General features: G+C 45.7%; 1 protein-coding gene across 2 annotated transcripts in view; it reads left to right on the top strand.

Annotated features, from left to right (window-relative positions):
• The first annotated feature begins 370 nt into the window (after positions 1 to 370).
• AFAP1 (actin filament associated protein 1) overlaps positions 371 to 19,977 on the top strand; it is a 193,589-nt gene continuing 173,982 nt past the window's right edge. For both annotated transcript variants that reach the window (XM_075333279.1, XM_075333289.1), the window contains exon 1: positions 371 to 477. In XM_075333279.1, coding sequence (XP_075189394.1) covers positions 426 to 477 — 52 coding nt within the window. In that variant the 5' untranslated portion in view covers positions 371 to 425. The remainder of the gene's footprint in view (positions 478 to 19,977) is intronic.

Here is a 19,977-nt window from a genome sequence, read left to right on the forward strand (position 1 = left end):
GTGTATGTATGCCTCTCTGTTAGCAGTCTCTTCAGGAGTCCTCATTAGCAGCCATATTGGTTGTTGTCAGCCAGTGGTTCTGCTACTTTGAATAATGGCTTTAGTGAGATGTAGGAAACTGACAAAAAATAATTTTGTCGCCTATAGCAACCAATCACAGGGCAGCTTTCATTTCATATTCGGCTTTTTCAACATGAGAGCGGCGCTGTGATTGGTTGCTATGGGAGACACAGGCAGCCCCTCTGTACATAAATCTGCTGCACACAGCCGGTAGTCACTGTCAGCCTCTCTTCTTTGTTCCTTAGGCCACGCCCACTCCGGTCATAGCGCCCTCCCATTGGCTGCAGGGGACATGCTGGCCGTGTAGTAGCAGTCAGGCTCAGGCTGCCATTGTTAGCAGGGTCCCGGCCGCTCTCATCATCATCATGCCCGGGAAAGCCGCCTGTACCGGAGCCGCCATGTACAGGTCCTGCCGAGGTAAGACGGCCGGAAAGCAGAGCCCGAGCCGGTGTGTGGGCTGTGGGGTATGGCAGGAAGGAGGGAGGAGAAGGGCACTGTATGGGGAGATATGTATGTGGATACCTAGCACTGTATGGGAAAATAGAAGGGCACTGTATGGGGAAAATAGAAGGGCACTGTATGGGGAAAATAGAAGGGCACTGTATGGGGGGATAGAAGGGCACTGTATGGGGGGATAGAAGGGCACTGTATGGGGGTATATGTAGGGGGGATAGAAGGGCACTGTATGGGGGTATATGTAGGGGGGATAGAAGGGCACTGTATGGGGGTATATGTAGGGGGGATAGAAGGGCACTGTATGGGGGTATATGTAGGGGGATAGAAGGGCACTGTATGGGGGGATAGAAGGGCACTGTATGGGGGGATAGAAGGGCACTGTATGGGGGTATATGTAGGGGGGATAGAAGGGCACTGTATGGGGGTATATGTATGGGAGATAGAAGGGCACTGTATGGGGGTATATGTATGGGAGATAGAAGGGCACTGTATGGGGGTATATGTAGGGGGGATAGAAGGGCACTGTATGGGGGTATATGTAGGGGGGATAGAAGGGCACTGTATGGGGGTATATGTAGGGGGGATAGAAGGGCACTGTATGGGGGTATATGTAGGGGGATAGAAGGGCACTGTATGGGGGATAGAAGGGCACTGTATGGGGGTATATGTAGGGGGGATAGAAGGGCACTGTATGGGGGTATATGTATGTGGGGCACTATATGGGGGATTGAAGGGCACTGTATGGGTGGATATGTATGTGGAACTGTATGGGAGATAGAAGGGCACTGTATGGGGGTATATGTATGTGGGGCACTATATGGGGGATTGAAGGACACTGTATGGGTGGATAATTATGTGGAACTGTATGGGAGATAGAAGGGCACTGTATGGGGGTATATGTAGGGGGGATAGAAGGGCACTGTATGGGGGTATATGTAGGGGGGATAGAAGGGCACTGTATGGGGGTATATGTAGGGGGGATAGAAGGGCACTGTATGGGGGTATATGTAGGGGGGATAGAAGGGCACTGTATGGGGGTATATGGATAGTGCACTGTATGGGGTAAATGTATGGGGATAGAAGGACACTGTATGGTGGTATATACAGTATGTGGATAGTAGATGTACATACACTATATGGTGTATATATGGATAGGGCACTGTGTGGGGGATAGACGGGCACTGTATAGAGGGATATATATATGCAGATAGAGCACTGTATGGTGATAATTGTATGGGTGGGCACTGTATGGGGGTATATGTATAGAAGGACACTGTATGGTGGTATATGTGGATAGTAGATGTACATACGAGTATGGTGTATATGTGGATAGGGCATTGTATTGGGGGATATATATGTGGATAGAGCACTGTGGGCGCTGTATGGGGGTATATCTATAGAAGGACCCTGTATAGGAGAAATACAAATTCCTTACAGATATTGTCCTTTGTGGGATTTGAATCTAAGACCCCAGCGCTGCAAGTCTGCAGTGCTACCCACTGAGCCACCGTGCTGCCCACTGTTTGGAGGTTACATGTGCATGCATGTGTATGGTAAGAGCGGTGCTATATGGAGAAATACAATACATATGCATCCACATATAACCCACATACAGTACCCATAATACACACGCAAATGATATATATGTGTATTATAGACACTGCATATAGTATATTGGCATATGTATTCTATTCTTATAAAAGCATTGTGTCTAATGTGCATGTATCATATGGATATACTGTATATAAGCATGTGTGCACTTATGTACTATAATCAGGGCATGGTGGAGATATATATATGTATATATATATATAGAGGTTATGGGCTGGTGTACAGCAGGGCGTTATGTGAGTGTGTATACTTAGTGCACTGGAGCTTGTGTACATGGATTTGTATTTTAGGCTCGATATGGATATTGTATATTCCCCTATGTATTGGATTATGTGTATGTATCATATAAGTATTATGTGCACTGTGTGTAATATATAGATATATACAAATATTACAAGGTATGTGGATTGGCTGCACCCAGATTATCTGCCTTTTCTTCTATAGCAGTGTAGTATCTATATACCATGGACGTTCTGTATATACTCATTATACACTGGTATATACCCCTCGCCTGGGATCACACTGCTTCTTCAGGGCTCATTGGGATTCGGGGCAGGTCCTCACTCGCTCTCATATATCCAGACAGCTGGTGAATGCCTGGGACGGAGCAGCTGCTGCAGAACCTCTCTGCAGGATGGAGGCATGTGTGGTGCAGCGCGCCCTTGTGTCTGTAAGGTACTGCTCCCCTCGCCTCTGTGCCGCCCGGTCCCTGCACACTTGGCACTGCCACGGTCACTGGAAGGCATTTGTGGGCTGCGAGCGTTCCTCATCTTATTTCCTGTGCGGCGGTGATTGGCGGAGGCTCCGGCTTCGCTCACTGAGACGTATTTCAATTTCTTCCATTGGGGAATTTCTTCCTCCTTTTTTTTTTTCGCAAAGAGAGAAAATAACTGAATGGCTTCTCTTCTCCGGCTTCTTGCAGCTGTGTCGGGCAGTGAACGGGTTAAATCGATCCGCGCCTCTAATGTCCCCATTGTAATATCATTAGCGGCCTCTGATTTTATTTTTCCTCGCCAGTGTGTTGCTGTGTGCGGGGAATCTCATTGCGGTTTGATGAAGTGCTTCATCCTGTTTTCCCTCCGCCTGGAGTGAATTATTCTCCTGCTGGAAGAAGCCGCAGTGTGATAGCGGAGACCAAAACCCTGATATAGCGCCGCCGCTCCAGAAGGAACCGAAAAAACACCATTCCGTTTACTCTTACTCTACCTTCAGTGCTGGAGAGTAGAAGGGGTTAAAGCCGCTCTGTCGCCAAAGGATGAAAAAAAAATAAAAAATGGTTGATTTAATGAAATATTACTTTATTCCATAGGTCTACGCGTTTCGAGGTGAGGACCTCTTCTTCAGGACCACAAAAATCAGACAAATCAACAATACATGTAGATGCGTTGTTGATTTTTCTGATTTTGTGGTCCTGAAGAAGAGGTCCTCACCTCGAAACGCGTAAACCTATGGAGCAAAATAATACTCTCCAGCATTGAAGACACCCACACGTGGGGCTGCGGCAGACGCCTATTATCTGTGTTCTTTTTGTGTTGGTTGTGACTTTCACCACCACACTAGGTGAGTGTACAGTAACATACTTTTATTTTAATATTCTGGTAAGACACTATTTTTGGTGCCCAAATTGATAGAAAGGCAGGTCCACATGTGACCCTTGTGTATTAGATATTTGGGCAGATTGTATTCGAACACTATATAGTACCATAGGAGTAGGCCATGATTAGCTGGTAATGGCTGATCTCCAAGGGACCAGCTATATATCTGTACGGGGGGGGGTCTCTGTTTTCAGTGATGGCAAATGTCAGGAGAAAGAAGGATCAAGCATGGTAGTGCCTGCTCATCACTAGTTACAAGTACCGAGCACCCAAGCATGGCAGTGCGCGCTCATCACTAATTACAAGTACCGAGCACCCGAGCATGGTAGTGCCCGCTCATCACTAGTTACAAGTACCGAGCACCCGAGCATTGTAGTGCCCGCTCATCACTAGTTACAAGTACCGAGCACTCGAGCATTGTAGTGCCCGCTCATCACTAGTTACGAGTACCGAGCACCCAAGCATGGTAGTGCCCGCTCATCACTAGTTACAAGTACCGAGCACTCGAGCATTGTAGTGCCCGCTCATCACTAGTTACAAGTACCGAGCACCCAAGCATGGTAGTGCCCGCTCATCACTAGTTACAAGTACCGAGCACCCAAGCATGGTAGTGCCCGCTCATCACTAGTTACAAGTACCGAGCACCCAAGCATGGTAGTGCCCGCTCATCACTAGTTACAAGTACCGAGCACCCGAGCATTGTAGTGCCCGCTCATCACTAGTTACAAGTACCGAGCACCCAAGCATGGTAGTGCCCGCTCATCACTAGTTACAAGTACCGAGCACCCGAGCATGGTAGTGCCCGCTCATCACTAGTTAAAAGTACCGAGCACCCAAGCATGGTAGTGCCCGCTCATCACTAGTTACAAGTACCGAGCACCCGAGCATTGTAGTGCCCGCTCATCACTAGTTACAAGTACCGAGCACCCAAGCATGGCAGTGCGCGCTCATCACTAATTACAAGTACCGAGCATGGTAGTGCCCACTTATCACTAGTTACAAGTACCAAGCACCCGAGCATGGTAGTACCCGCTCATCACTAGTTACAAGTACCAAGCACCCGAGCATAGTAGTGCCCGCTCATCACTAGTTACAAGTACCGAGCATGGTAGTGCCGGCTCATCACTAGTTACAAGTACCGAGCATGGTAGTGCCCGCTCATCACTAGTTACGAGTACAGAGCTCCTGAGCATGGTAGTGCCCGCTCATCACTAGTTACCAGTACAGAGCACCCGAGCATGGTAGTGCCCGCTCATCTCTACATATGAGTACTGAGCTCCCGTGCATGGTAGTGCCCGCTCATCACTACTTACAAGTACTGAACACCTGAGCATGGTAGTGCCCGCTCATCACTAGTTACGAGTAGCGAGAACCCGAGCATGGTAGTGCCCACTCATCACTAGATACGAGTACTGAGCACCCGAGCATGGTAGTGCCCACTCATCAATAGATACGAGTACAGAGCACCCAAGCATGGTAGTGCTCACTCATCACTAGTTACGAGTACTGAGCACCTGAGCATGGTAGTTCTCATTCATCACTAGTTACGAGTACCGAGCACCCAAGCATGGTAGTGCCCGCTCATCACTAGTTACAACTTACGAGTACCGAACACCTGAGCATGGTAGTGCCCGATCATCACTAGTTACGAGTACCGAACACCTGAGCATGGTAGTGCCCGATCATCACTAGTTACGAGTACCGAACACCTGAGCATGGTAGTGCCCGATCATCACTAGTTACGAGCACCCGAGCATGGTAGTGCTTGCTCATCACTAGTTAGAACCCAATCCTTTTATTCCCGGAACATAAGCCACCACTGGAGATGTCTTACACCAACTTACTCCTCTCACCCCATAGAAAACACATGCACGCTCAGTGGGATGGGGTGTGCGTGTGTTTGGGTGCCCAGGAGGAATAACTGTAAATTTGATGGCTATTGAAAGCACACAATTCATACAGGTTTGTGTTGGAGCGGGCTGTGCCCCCCGCTTGCTTTATGGCCCCCACTTTTGCTCATACATCTGAATTTTATGGTGCTGTTATGGTCGCTGTTATTTTTGAGCCTTTGTCCGGTGAGCAAGCAAAAAATGATATCCGTGTGAGGAGGGAATGATTAATTCATGGGCTTGGCATACGGCAACTCAGGGGTCATTATTCAGGCAGAAGCATCTGTCCTCCCAGGGGCTCAGCGAGACGCTCTGCAGGGGGATGAGGGTCTATACGCACAATGGAAATATTAATGTGCTTTATCAAAACTTTGTGGTGACAGTGATTTTAGGGAGCGCTGAGCGACAACCAATATGGTGTGCCCAAAAACGTGCCCAAAAGCTGGTGGTTCTGGGTGAGTGAGGGCTAGGAAATTTGGCCCACCTTTCTAGAGAGTACCGCTCTCATTACATTGGATGCCCCTGATGAAGGTGGCCATACACAACTTTGTAAAAAGAAACCCCTATTTTGTGAGGATGTCATGTGTATGGGGTCTTAAAGCTTCCACCACCCACGGTGACCAATAGCTCACCACTGCGAAACAAAAACACCCACAGATCGGCCATCTCTATGAACGGTGTTTCGCTTGCATGCGGCCAACCGATTCGTTAAATGCAGGGGGAAAAAAGATGGTATGGACATTTAATATATAAAGCTGAGTGTATGTGTGTATGTGTGTACGTATGTGTGTGTGTATGTGTGTATGTATGTCCGCTAAAGGAATCCGTACTGTCGCATTTACAATCACAAACTTTTGCATGGACGCCCCATGTGACTCATGGAACGTCATAGACTATGTTGTGACAGGAAAATGTAACCCCGCGCTTTACAGTTACACTCTAAAAAAGCTGCCTCCATTAAAGTCAATGGAGCTGCGAGCTAAAGGTTATTAATAGCAGCTGTGATTGGTTGCTATAGGAACAAAGGACAGTCATAGTATACGAAGCTTATGTGTGAGGTAATAAGATGTCGGTGGAGAGACAGATATAGAGCGACAGAAAGAGACAGACAGGGAAGGAGACAGACAGATAGAGACAGACAGGGAAAGAGACAGACAGAGATAGACAGGGATGGAGACAGACAGATAGAGACAGACAGGGAAAGAGACAGACAGGGATGGAGACAGACATGGATGGAGACAGACATAGACAGGGAAAGAGACAGACGGACAGGGAAAGAGACAGACGGACAGGGAAAGAGACGGACAGGGAAAGAGACGGACAGGGAAAGAGACGGACAGGGAAAGAGACGGACAGGGAAAGAGACGGACAGGGAAAGAGACGGACAGGGAAAGAAACTGACTAAGGCGGGCTTTGCACACTACGACATCGCAGGTGCGATGTCGGTGGGGTCAAATTGAAAATGACGCACTTCCGGCATCGCATACGACATCGTAGTGTGTAAAGGCTCGATGATACGATTAACGAGCGCAAAAGCGTCATAATCGTATCATCGGTGTAGCATCGGCGTAATCCATAATTACGCTGACGCGACAGTCCGATGTTGTTCCTCGCTCCTGTGGCAGCACACATCGCTGTGTATGAAGCCGCAGGAGCGAGGAACATCTCCTACCGGCGTCACCGCGGCTTCCGTAGGATATGCGGAAGGAAGGAGGTGGGCGGGATGTTTACATCCCGCTCATCTCCGCCCCTCCGCTCCTATTGGCCGCCTGCCGTGTGACGTCGCAGTGACGCCGCACGACCCGCCCCCTTAACAAGGAGGCGGGTCGCCGGCCAGAGCGACGTCCCAGGACAGGTGAGTCCATGTGAAGCTGCCGTAGCGATAATGTTCGCTACGGCAGCTATCACAAGGATATCGCTGCTGCGACGGGGGCGGGGACTATCGCGCTCGGAATCGCAGCATCGGCCTGCGATGTCGCAGCGTGCAAAGTGCCCCTAAGAGTTAGAGACAGACAGAAAGAGACAGACAGAGACTAGGAGAGAGACAGTTACTACAGCTAGTATTGATGTAAAGTGCAGCCACATCCATGTGATGTATAGGGATTCTGGGATTCACCATCCTGACATTAGGCCCAACAGTCCACAGCGGATCACAGCTGCAGGATCTCCTGTGATCTGTTCATTTTCGGGCCACTGAGTTAAAAATAGCGGTTTTCCAAGGTAGACAATCCCAGATTGCGATTACCCATACACTGGGATGTGAGTAGAAATACAAGGGGGGGGGGGGGGGTAGAGCGTCTGTGCCGTGTCCTTCTCACCGTCCTGTTAATGACTGTGAGGATATCAGGGATCGGTTCTCTGTAACTGGGTGATGATACAAAACTACTTTGTGCACCACCGAGAGCTGAGGAGGGTTTGACCTTCAACCCGAGGGAAAAATCACCTGCCTGAAGGCAGAAGCGAGGCGGGGAACAATGCAGAATGTCATTTCTCCTGTCTGCAAGGCATGATAGACATCTTAATCCAAAAATGTGCATTTTCTACACGACGGGTTCCCTTTAAGACTGTAATCGTACTGCATCAGTAAGCTCCTGATCTATATGTTAGACATCCGTAGTCTCCCAAGCTTTCAGTTAGCCAGTGGAGGCCCATTTGGGCTGTTGGGGTTTATGTCTTTTTTTTTGTTTTTGTTCTGGATGGAATAGATTATCAATAGTGATGAGTGAGCACTACCATGCTCGGATGTTCTGTACTCGTAACTAGTGATGAGCGGGCACTACCATGCTCAGGTGCTCAGTACTCGTAACAAGTGATGAGTGGGCACTACCATGCTCGGGTGCTCAGTACTCGTAACTAGTGATGAGCAGGCACTGCCATGCTCAGGTGCTTGGTACTCATAACTAGTGATGAGAGGGCACTACCATGCTCAGGTGCTTGGTACTTATAACTAGTGATGAGAGGGCACTACCATGCTCGGGTGCTTGGTACTCATAACTAGTAATGAGCGGGCACTACCATGCTCGGGTGCTCGGTACTCGTAACTAGTGATGAGCGAGCACTACCATGCTTGGTTGCTCAGTACTCGTAACTAGTGATGAGATGGCACTACCATGCTCGGGTGCTCGGTACTCGTAACTAGTGATGAGCGGACACTACCATGCTCAGGTGCTCAGTACCCATAACTACTGAGGAGCGAGCACTACCATGCTCAGGTGCTCGGTACTAGTAACTAGTGATGAGTGGGCACTACCATGCTCGGGTGCTCGGTACTAGTAACTAGTGATGAGTGGGCACTACCATGCTCAGGTGCTCGGTACTAGTAACTAGTGATGAGTGAGCACTACCATGCTCAGGTGCTCGGTACTAGTAACTAGTGATGAGTGGGCACTACCATGCTCGGGTGCTCGGTACTAGTAACTAGTGATGAGCGGGCACTACCATGCTCGGGTGCTCGGTACTAGTAACTAGTGATGAGTGGGCACTACCATGCTCGGGTGCTCGGTACTAGTAACTAGTGATGAGTGGGCACTACCATGCTCAGGTGCTCTGTACTCGTAACCAGGAGTTAGACGCTCAGACAGGCTCCACTAGTGTGTATCAAGTATAATGGAAATCTATGGGGAACTTGAGCATTTTTCCGGAAGATCTTCCATTATACTCGGTACACAAGTCGAGCCCATCCGAGCGTCTGTCACTGGTTATAAGTATCGAGCACCTGAGCATGGTAGTGCTCACTCATCACTAGTTACGAGTACCCGAGCATGGTAGTGCTCACTCATCACTAGTTACAAGTACAGAGCACCCGAGCATGGTAGTGCCCGCTCATCACTAGTTATCACTTTTCTGTTGGTGGACTTTCCAACCGTAAATGCCATTGAGAAACAAGGATTGGGCATATTGGATTTTAACATGCCTGATCCTTTTTATCTATAGGAGACAGGCTGCTACGAGGTCTCAAGCAGCTGCTTATTCCCCTCTCCCCGTTGAAATATATACTTGACGTAGCCATGTTTTTCTGTGCAGCTTTTTCTGTTAAGCTATGTGCGCACGTTGCGCAAATACATGCAGTTACGCTGCGCTTTGTAGCGCGTAACTGCATGCGTCCTGCGTCCCCTGCACAGTCTATGGAGATTGTGCAGGGGCCATGCGCACGTGGCCTTTTTGAGCGCAGCGCTTCGGCTACTGCCGAAGCGCTGCGTAAAAAGAAGTGACATGTCACTTCTTCCGTGCGCTTTGCCGGCAGCTCCTGCTCTGTCTATGGGAGGAGCTGCAGGCAGACCGCATGGAATCGGCTTCACTACGGACATTTCTGCAGCGATTTAAAGCGCACATGTGCTCTTCAGATCGCTGCAGAAATTTCTGCAGTGAACTGTACGCAACGTGCGCACATAGCCTAAGTCTCACGTCCGGTTTTATTGCTTCTACATATATATGGTGTCTATCATTTGGCCCAACATACTCAATTATCTGAAACTGTATTGTGTTACAATTTGTGGTGATATTGTGTGGTATTTGTGGTGATATTGTGTGGTGTGATATTGTGTGGTATTTGCAGTGATATTGTGTGGTATTTGCAGTGATATTGTGTGGTATTTGCGGTGATATTGTGTGGTGTTGTGATATTGTGTGGTATTTGCGGTGATATTGTATGGTGTTGTGATATTGTGTGGTATTTGCGGTGATATTGTGTGGTGTTGTGATATTGTGTGGTGTTTGTGGTGATATTGTGTGGTATTTGCAGTGATATTGTGTGGTATTTGTGGTGATATTGTGTGGTGTTTGTGGTGATATTGTGTGGTATTTGCGGTGATATTGTATGGTGTTGTTATATTGTGTGGTATTTGCAGTGATATTGTGTGGTATTTTCAGTGATATTGTGTGGTGTTTGTGGTGATATTGTGTGGTATTTGTGGTGATATTGTGTGGTGTTTGTGGTGATATTGTGTGGTGTTTGTGGTGATATTGTGTGGTATTTGTGGTGATATTGTGTGGTGTTTGCGGTGATATTGTGTGGTATTTGCGGTGATATTGTGTGGTATTTGCAGTGATATTGTGTGGTATTTGCCGTGATATTGTGTGGTATTTGCGGTGATATTGTGTGGTATTTGCAGTGATATTGTGTGGTATTTGCGGTGATATTGTGTGGTATTTGCAGTGATATTGTGTGGTATTTGCGGTGATATTGTATGGTGTTGTGATATTGTGTGGTATTTGCAGTGATATTGTGTGGTATTTGTGGTGATATTGTGTGGTGTTTGTGGTGATATTGTGTGGTGTTTGTGGTGATATTGTGTGGTGTTTGTGGTGATATTGTGTGGTGTTTGTGGTGATATTGTGTGGTATTTGCGGTGATATTGTGTGGTATTTGCGGTGATATTGTGTGGTATTTGCGGTGATATTGTGTGGTATTTGCGGTGATATTGTGTGGTGTTTGTGGTGATATTGTGTGGTGTTTGTGGTGATATTGTGTGGTGTTTGTGGTGATATTGTGTGGTATTTGCGGTGATATTGTGTGGTGTTTGTGGTGATATTGTGTGGTATTTGTGGTGATATTGTGTGGTATTTGTGGTGATATTGTGTGGTGTTTGTGGTGATATTGTGTGGTGTTGTGATATTGTGTGGTGTTTGTGGTGATATTGTGTGGTGTTTGTGGTGATATTGTGTGGTGTTTGTGGTGATATTGTGTGGTATTTGCGGTGATATTGTATGGTGTTGTGATATTGTGTGGTATTTGCGGTGATATTGTATGGTGTTGTGATATTGTGTGGTATTTGTGGTGATATTGTGTGGTGTTTGTGGTGATATTGTGTGGTGTTGTGGTGTTTGTGGTGATATTGTGTGGTGTTTGTGGTGATATTGTGTGGTATTTGCGGTGATATTGTATGGTGTTGTGATATTGTGTGGTATTTGCGGTGATATTGTATGGTGTTGTGATATTGTGTGGTATTTGTGGTGATATTGTGTGGTGTTTGTGGTGATATTGTGTGGTGTTGTGATATTGTGTGGTGTTTGTGGTGATATTGTGTGGTGTTTGTGGTGATATTGTGTGGTATTTGCGGTGATATTGTATGGTGTTGTGATATTGTGTGGTATTTGCGGTGATATTGTATGGTGTTGTGATATTGTGTGGTATTTGTGGTGATATTGTGTGGTGTTTGTGGTGATATTGTGTGGTGTTGTGATATTGTGTGGTGTTTGTGGTGATATTGTGTGGTGTTTGTGGTGATATTATGTGGTGTTTGTGGTGATATTGTGTGGTGTTGTGATATTGTGTGGTATTTGCGGTGATATTGTGTGGTATTTGTGGTGATATTGTGTGGTGATATTGTGTGGTATTTCTGGTGATATTGTGTGTTTTTTTTTTTTTTTCCCCTAAGATAACTGTGACATTTGTCACTTTTGTTAAATCTGTATATACAATGATGAATTCTGTATATGCACGGCCATTCGTCCAGATCAATCTGTCTCAAATACTATAGATCGGTAAATCAGGCGCTATAGGACGGGTTTCAGTTCTTCGGCACTTACCTTTCTCAACATATTTCCGAAAAAAAAATGTGGAATATAAAATAAAAGATTAATTTTACTGATAAACCACCGGACCAAACTGCCCCAAATCTGACACATGGGTCAATCCGGCACCATGGAAGATATCTCCAGATATTAATAAAAAAAACAAAAACAAACAAAAATGGAACGCAAAAGCAAATATTAAAATAAATCTCTCCAGGCGATTTCACCGCGTAACGGCTCCGATATGTCGGCTTCACGTCAGCAGCGAAGCATTGCACCAAATAGACCGGTGCGAGGCCACGTCATTCTGCTAGTGCTTTATAATTAGGATATGACCCTGGGGGTGGACGTCACCCCCCCCCGATAGCATCTCCAGACATAATACAGATCTCTCCAGAAGAATAGACAGAGCCAGGACACCCACCATTGTGATGTCAGAAGCCGCTCATTAGTCGCCTTTCATGGAGCATCAAAGGAAGGGAGACCTAATCTTGTAAGACCCCCATCATTAAAGGAAGCCCTCCATTCTGCTGTCACTCATCGCGCCTCTCGTGTCACCGATGCTCTTCATTCTCCATGTTGCGGAGCGTGGATCGTCTTGGCACATTATATATTCCTCCCAATGTAATCCCGAGTCATTGTGTGATTTGCAACATGAAAGGCGCTCGTAGCAATACAGTGCATTGTGGAAACATCTGCAGACGGTCTTCATACAAAAGGAAGGGGGCGAGATACACACGAGCAACAGCGGCATCGATAGTGCAGAGTAGCAATCAATAGCCGCCTCATATATATAATATAATATAATATAATATAATGTCCTCTAAGGGAATTCGTACCGTTGCATGTACAATCATGAAATTCTGCACAGGCACCCCATTTGACTCAAGGAACATCATAGACTATGTTTTGGGGGAAATTTTAACCCCGCGCTTTATAGTTACTCTCTAAAAACCCCTGCCTCCATTAAAGTCAATGGAGCTGTGAGCTAAAGGTTAATAGGAGCTGTGATTGGTTGCTATAGGAACAAAGGACATTCATAGTATAAGAAGCTTATGTGTGAGGTAATAACATGTTGGTGGTTAGACGGAGAGAGACAGTCAGACATAGGCACAGACAGAGTAAGAGGCAGACAGGGAAAGAGACAGACAGGGAAAGAGACAGACAGGGAAAGAGACAGACAAGGAAAGAGACAGAGACAGACAGGGAAAGAGACAGAGAGGCAGAGACAGACAGGGAAAAAGACAGACAGGGAAAGAGACGGACAGGGAAAGAGACGGAGAGACAGAGACAGACAGACAGGGAAAGAGACAGACAGGGAAAGAGAGAGAGAGAGACAGACAATCACAGAGACAGACGGGGAAGGAGACAGACAAACACAGACAGACACAGAAAGGGAAAGAGACAGGGAAATAGATAGAGACCAACAGACAAAGAGACCGACAGACACAAGCAAAGAAACAGACACAGGGAAAAAGACAGACAGGGACAGAGGCAGACAAGGAAAGAGACAGACAGACAAAAAGAGACAGACAAAGAGATAGAGATAGACAGAGAGGGAGAAAGACAGAGACTGGGAGAGAAACAGAGACACTTACTATCCCGGACAATGTCGGGTGCTACAGCTAGTATATATTTCAAATCAACATTGCACTGTACATATGGACAATGTATATGTTATTATATCTTTCACCACTGATGCTCCAGGCAAATGTCAGTATATATGACTTGTACTCGGGGATAATGACCCCTTATAATAACATTTAATTTCACATGCTTTCCAAAAATAACCGTGAAAGCCCTGGAAATGTATGTTATATATATATATATATATATATATATATATATATATAGCCAATTATCTGTAGCCAATCCCTTGCACTACTAGCCCATTAACGGGAATCTGTCAACTGGATTTTGCTATGTAATGGCTAAAATACTGATTCCAGCGGTCATTTACTGGGCTGCTTGTTGTAGTTTTGATACGATGGCCGTTTTCTCTGCTGCAGGTCTACCAGTTCTCTGAATGCTGAGTCCTGTATAACCCCACCTACACCACTGATTGGCAGAATTCAGCATACGCAGGGCATAGGCAGAAAGCTGCCAATCAGTGATGGCGGAGAGGTTATATAGAGCTCATGAATGGGTAGGACAACATGGCAGCAGGTTCACTAGTCCTTTAATGATAATCACTTGCTGATAAAACTTTTCGGAAAAACTACAACAAGCAGCCCAGTGAGTGACATTTCTGTAATCAGGATCTCTGCCCCTATGTTATGCTGCTCTCACATTACGTGGCAAAACCTTGTTGCAGATACCTAAAGAAAATCTGTCACTAGGTTTTTGCCACCTAATCTGAGAGCAGCATAACATAGGGGCAGAGATCCTGATTCCAGCTGTCACTTGGCTGCTTAGTGTAGTTTTGATAAAATCACTGATTAATCAGCAGTGATTATCATTACTTGGCGTGCTGCTGGTAGTCCAGCATATTCATGAGCTCTGAGTAACTGCTAGATCTGCAGCAGGGAAAACATTAATTTTATCAAAATGACAGCAAACAGCTCAGTAAGTGATACATCACTGGAATCAGGGGCTCTGCCTCTACTTTATGCTGCAGTCAGATGGGGGAGCAAAAACCTGGTGACAGATTCCCTTTAAGCACCAGGCTTAAAAATGCATTGACAGATACTGTATACATTATTATATATATACACTTTAGTATGTAACTGTAACTGGGGAATCCACACAGTCCCTGGTTACAGGACAAAAAAAATCCCTATTCTGTGCTACTTGCAGAGCTAATCTGGATCTGCCACATGCGGCAATCATTTGATCTCTGGGTCCGTTCCCAAATCACTAGATAACACTCATTAAGTGCTATGTAGGAGGTGTGCTGGGGAAAACGTAAGGCACAATAGAGCCTTATCCCACAAAAGAAATTGTGAATAAAGTGGGAGTTGCTGATCTGGAGGGATTGTGTGAGAGACAGCCACTATAATTGCCTCCACAGTCATCTGCTGCAGAGCCACAAATGGTTAATGTTTGATAAAAAGAAATAAAGCGAGTTTCTCTGCACTGCTGATGGCTTCAATGATGGTCTACAACATGAAAATATAAAGTGCTTTGTTACTTTCTATGTGTTTCAAGGTCCTACTGACTTCTTCCTCAGAACAAAGCACATTTTCAATTCAGCGCTATGTAGCAGAGAAGACAGAAGTGTCGCTAAACCGCTTCTGTCTTCCGACAGCTTACAGCAATGCAACTACAGACTCAGGACCCGCAGCTCATCGTCTTGTGTAAACAGGTGACCTGTCAACTAGAATAATCTTTTCTTGGCAGCACCATGTCTCATGTAAATAGGTGACTTGTCAATTAGAATAATCTTTTCTTGGCAGCTCCTCATGCCGTGTAAACAGGTGACATGTCAACTACAATAATCTTTTCTTGGCAGCATATCATCCTGTGTACACAGGTGACTTGTCAATTAGAATAATCTTTTCTTGGCAGCACCACGTCTCATGTAAACTGGGGACCTGTCAACCATAATAACCTTTACTCGGCAGCACATTGTCTCATGTAAACAGGTGACCTGTCAACCAGAATAATCTTTTCTCAGCAGCACATCATCTCATATAAACAGGTGACCTGTCAACTAGAATAATCTTTTCTCAGCAGCACATCATCTCATATAAACAGGTGACCTGTCAACCAGAATAATCTTTTCTCAGCAGCACATCGTCTCATGTAAACAGGTGACCTGTCAACCAGAATAATCTTTTCTCAGCAGCACATCATCTCATATAAACAGGTGACCTGTCAACCAGAATAATCTTTTCTCAGCAGCACATCATCTCATATAAACAGGTGACCTGTCAACCAGAATAATCTTTTCTCAGCAGCACATCATCTCATATAAACAGGTGACCTGTCAACCAGAATAATCTTTTCTCAGCAGCACATCATCTCATATAAACAGGTGACCTGTCAACCAGAATAATCTTTTCTCAGCAGCACATCATCTCATATAAACAGGTGACCTGTCAACTAGAATAATCTTTTCTCGGCAGCTCATCGTCCCGTGTAAACGGGTGACTTGTTGACCGTGATGAAATCCTATGTGAACGATTGCACAGATGATCATTAGGTGACATACGGTGCCACGTAGGCGATCCACTTGCTGTATCATTACTCCGCCTGTGTATGAAAGCCCTGACTCCACAAACTTTGTACACGGAGCTGTAAATAACCCGGTCTCATTAGTCACCCCTAATCCTTGATGAGTTATTTCCCTCCGGCTTTAATGTCCATGGGGATCTCCTGACTCTCCTCATCCCACAAGGCCTGTGGGCACCTTCTTATGTATCCTGGCTAAAATTGTGACCAGGAGAAACCAAGATTGGCTTTACTTCTCTTTTTCATTCATGGACAGGACCACCCAGGACATCTCAGGTTGTTCCTTGACCTCACCATGTGACGTGCAGAGCTGGCATCCCGAGGAGCGGGCACCAGCCACCGGTCAGCGTCACATAATTCTGCCCAGTCTGCATTTCTCAGGGTGGGGCAAGGTAACCGGAAGCCTACATGGTTTACCACACCACTCACAACCACGGATTTGTGGGCCACAATTTCCCTCAGGTTGCTTTTTCTTTTTATAGGATTACCTGTTCACATAAGAGACTGAAGGACGCAGACGCGCTACTTTCTGCTGCCACCTGTGGTTTTGGTCTTCTTAATTGAAGGTGCTCTAAAACCAGAGACAACCCCTTCATTACTTGTCCTTTAAAACTTTTCTATGTTTTATATTTACTTTTTTCGTTACTATTTTGTTTATTTGAGATCTAGTTATTTGTGGTGTCTTCTAAAGTGCTTTTTTTATTGATCTCGTTGGATTTCATCAGCATTAGTATTGAGCGGACACGCATTGGCAAAATCCGGATCCGCACGGTTTGAGCGGCAGATCCGAGTCCGACCCAGACGCGGGATTCCGGGTGCACAATCCGGATCCGTGTTGTTGTTGTTGTTTGTTTGTTTTTTGTTTTTTTTTTCTCTCTCTTTCTCTCTCTTTTCTCTCTCTTTTCTCTCTCTCTTTCTCTCTCTTTTCTCTCTCTTTTTTCTCTCTCTCCCTTTTTTCTCTCTCTCCCTTTTTTCTCTCTCTCTCTTTTTTCTCTCTCTCTTTTCTCTCTCTCTCTTTTCTCTCTCTCTTTTCTCTCTCTCTCTTTTCTCTCTCTCTCCCTTTTCTCTCTCTTTTCTCTCTCTCTCTTTTTTCTGTAATCAGGATCTCTGCCCCCATGTTAGGTTGCTCTCACATTTCGTGGCAAAACCTTGTTGCAGGTACCTCTCTCTCTTCTCTCTCTCTTCTCTCTCTCTCTCTCTCTCTCTCCTCTCTCTCTCCCTTTTTTCTCTCCCTTTTCTCTCTCTCTCTTCTCTCTCTCTCTCTCTCCTCTCTCTCTCCCTTTTTTCTCTCCCTTTTCTCTCTCTCTTTTCTCTCTCTCTCTTTTCTCTCTCTCTTTTTTCTCTCTCTCTTTTCTCTCTCTCTTTTCTCTCTTTTCTCTCTTTTCTCTCTCTTTTCTCTCTCTTTTCTCTCTCTTTTCTCTCTCTCTCTCTTTTCTCTCTCTCTCTTTTTTCTCTCTCTCTCTTTTTTCTCTCTCTCTCTTTCTCTCTCTTTTCTCTCTCTCTCTTCTCTCTCTTTTTTCTCTCTCTCTCTTTTCTCTCTCTTTTCTCTCTCTCTTTTCTCTTTCTCTCTTTCTCTCTTTTCTCTTTCTCTCTTTTCTCTCTCTCTCTTTTTTCTCTCTCTCTCTCTCTCTTTTCTCTCTTTTCTCTCTCTCTTTTCTCTTTTCTCTCTCTTCTCTCTCTCTCTCTCTTTTCTCTCTCTCTCGTCCCATTGACATATGTAGGGCCGGATTCCGGATCGGATCTGGACTTCTTTGTCAACCCGCCGTGGATCCGCCGGACCCCGATTATTTGCAATCCGTTCAACTCTAATCAGCATACATTTTCTGAATGTTTATGGATGGTAACGTGCTCTTTTCCAAATATCTTGTTGTAGCATCTGTTCCTGTAAGTGGGGGTGGGGGGTATTAACTGCTTGGGCCTGAGGGATAATTGCAATATTAGAAGTCCAGGGATTTTCTTGTGAAGTTTTCATTATATCCAAATTTGGAAGCTACATTGACGATGTACATAGGATTGCACACGGATTGTCCAGATATACACTAGAGATCAAAGCTAGAGAACAATGTGTGATCACTCGCTTTTTTCAGTGATTATGTAATCTACTTTGATCAACAGTTGAAGGGTTTTTTTGTAAGGCGGCTTTCACACATCAGTTTTTTGGCATCTGGCACGATCCAGCGAAAAAAAACTGATGCGACGGATCCGGCGAAAAAAACGGACAGTTTTTTCCATCAGTTTAGGCTGCTTTCACACCTCCGGTTTTAGCAGAGCTGGCCAATCCGGCTCTAAAACCTATTCAACGGATGCGGCAACAATACCGCATCCTTTACATACGTTTTTTACATGCGGCCCATCCGTTTTTTGCTGCTTGCGGCAGGCTACTGAGCATGCGCAGTGGAAAAAAACGCATGCGGCGGCCAGATGCGTTTTTTGCCTCATGCATTGCAAATCGCGCCATATCGGCCGGATGTGGCGTGATGCGTTTCTTTTTGCCGGACAAAAAACATGCCAGGCAACTTTCCATCCGGCTAAATCTGCCGCATGCGGCAAAAAACGGACGGAACGCAAGCCCATGTGGCACAATACGGCACTAATGTAAGTCTATGCAAAAAAAAACGCAACCAGCGGAAAAAAAAAAAACGGTTGCGTTTTTTCTGCAAAGCGCCGGATTGTGCCGCATGGTTAAAACCGGATGTATGAAAGCAGCCTTAGTCAGTTTTTTGACAGATCCGGTGTGATACTGAGCATGCTTAGTTAAAAAAAAACGGATCCGGCAACCGGATCCATTTTTTTGTCGCATTACGCCGGATCCGGCATCCATAGGCTTCCATTACAAAACACGCCGTCGCAATCCGTTTTTTTTTTGCCGGACACAAAAACGTTCACTTCAACGTTTCATCCGGCAGCCAAACAAGTAAATTTTTGCCGGATAAAAAACGGATGAAACGCAAGGTCATCCGGCACAATCCGGTGCTAATGAAAGTGTCTATGGGGGAAAAAACGGATCCGGCAGCAACAGACGCCGGATCCGTTTTTTCATGTTTTTGCCGGATTGTGCCTAATGGCAAAAAACTGATGTGGGAAAGCAGCCTAAGGGGTACACCATGGCACTAGAGCTTTACAAAAGATCCAAAGTTTATCAACATAAAACCTTTATTTTGCCCAAAACATGATGATTACAGTTAGAGAACAGCAATGACTGCAGCACAGACGTTACATTTTCTGCAGGTAACAGTCACCAATCAGTAGGACGTGTACCGGCCGTCGCTGTGAATGACTTTAGCACATCTGTGGCCACAGGACATCACTAGTCTCTCACACCGCTCTGGTGAGATTTTGGCCCACTCGTCTTCCAGTCTCTTCCACAGTTCTTTGACAGTTGTGGGTTTCTTGGCTATAACTTTGTCACCAAGGACTTTCTAGAGGTTTTCTATTGGGTTTAGATCAGGACTCTGGTCTGGCGATTTCATTGTTTCAGTGTTTTCTGTTTCCAGGAACTGCTTTACCCATTTTGCGGTGTGACAGGGACATTGTCCTGCATGAAAATTGTTGGCTGATTGAGTGATGAATGCAAGTAAGGAACCACGTGTTGTGAAGAAGGTTCTGATCCACACTTGCATTCATTCTGCTATGTAGCTGTATGAGAGGTACAACTCCTGCTGCATAAAACATTCCCAAAA

Source organism: Anomaloglossus baeobatrachus, chromosome 1 (genome assembly GCF_048569485.1).
Source record: "Anomaloglossus baeobatrachus isolate aAnoBae1 chromosome 1, aAnoBae1.hap1, whole genome shotgun sequence".
NCBI lineage: Eukaryota > Metazoa > Chordata > Amphibia > Anura > Aromobatidae > Anomaloglossus > Anomaloglossus baeobatrachus.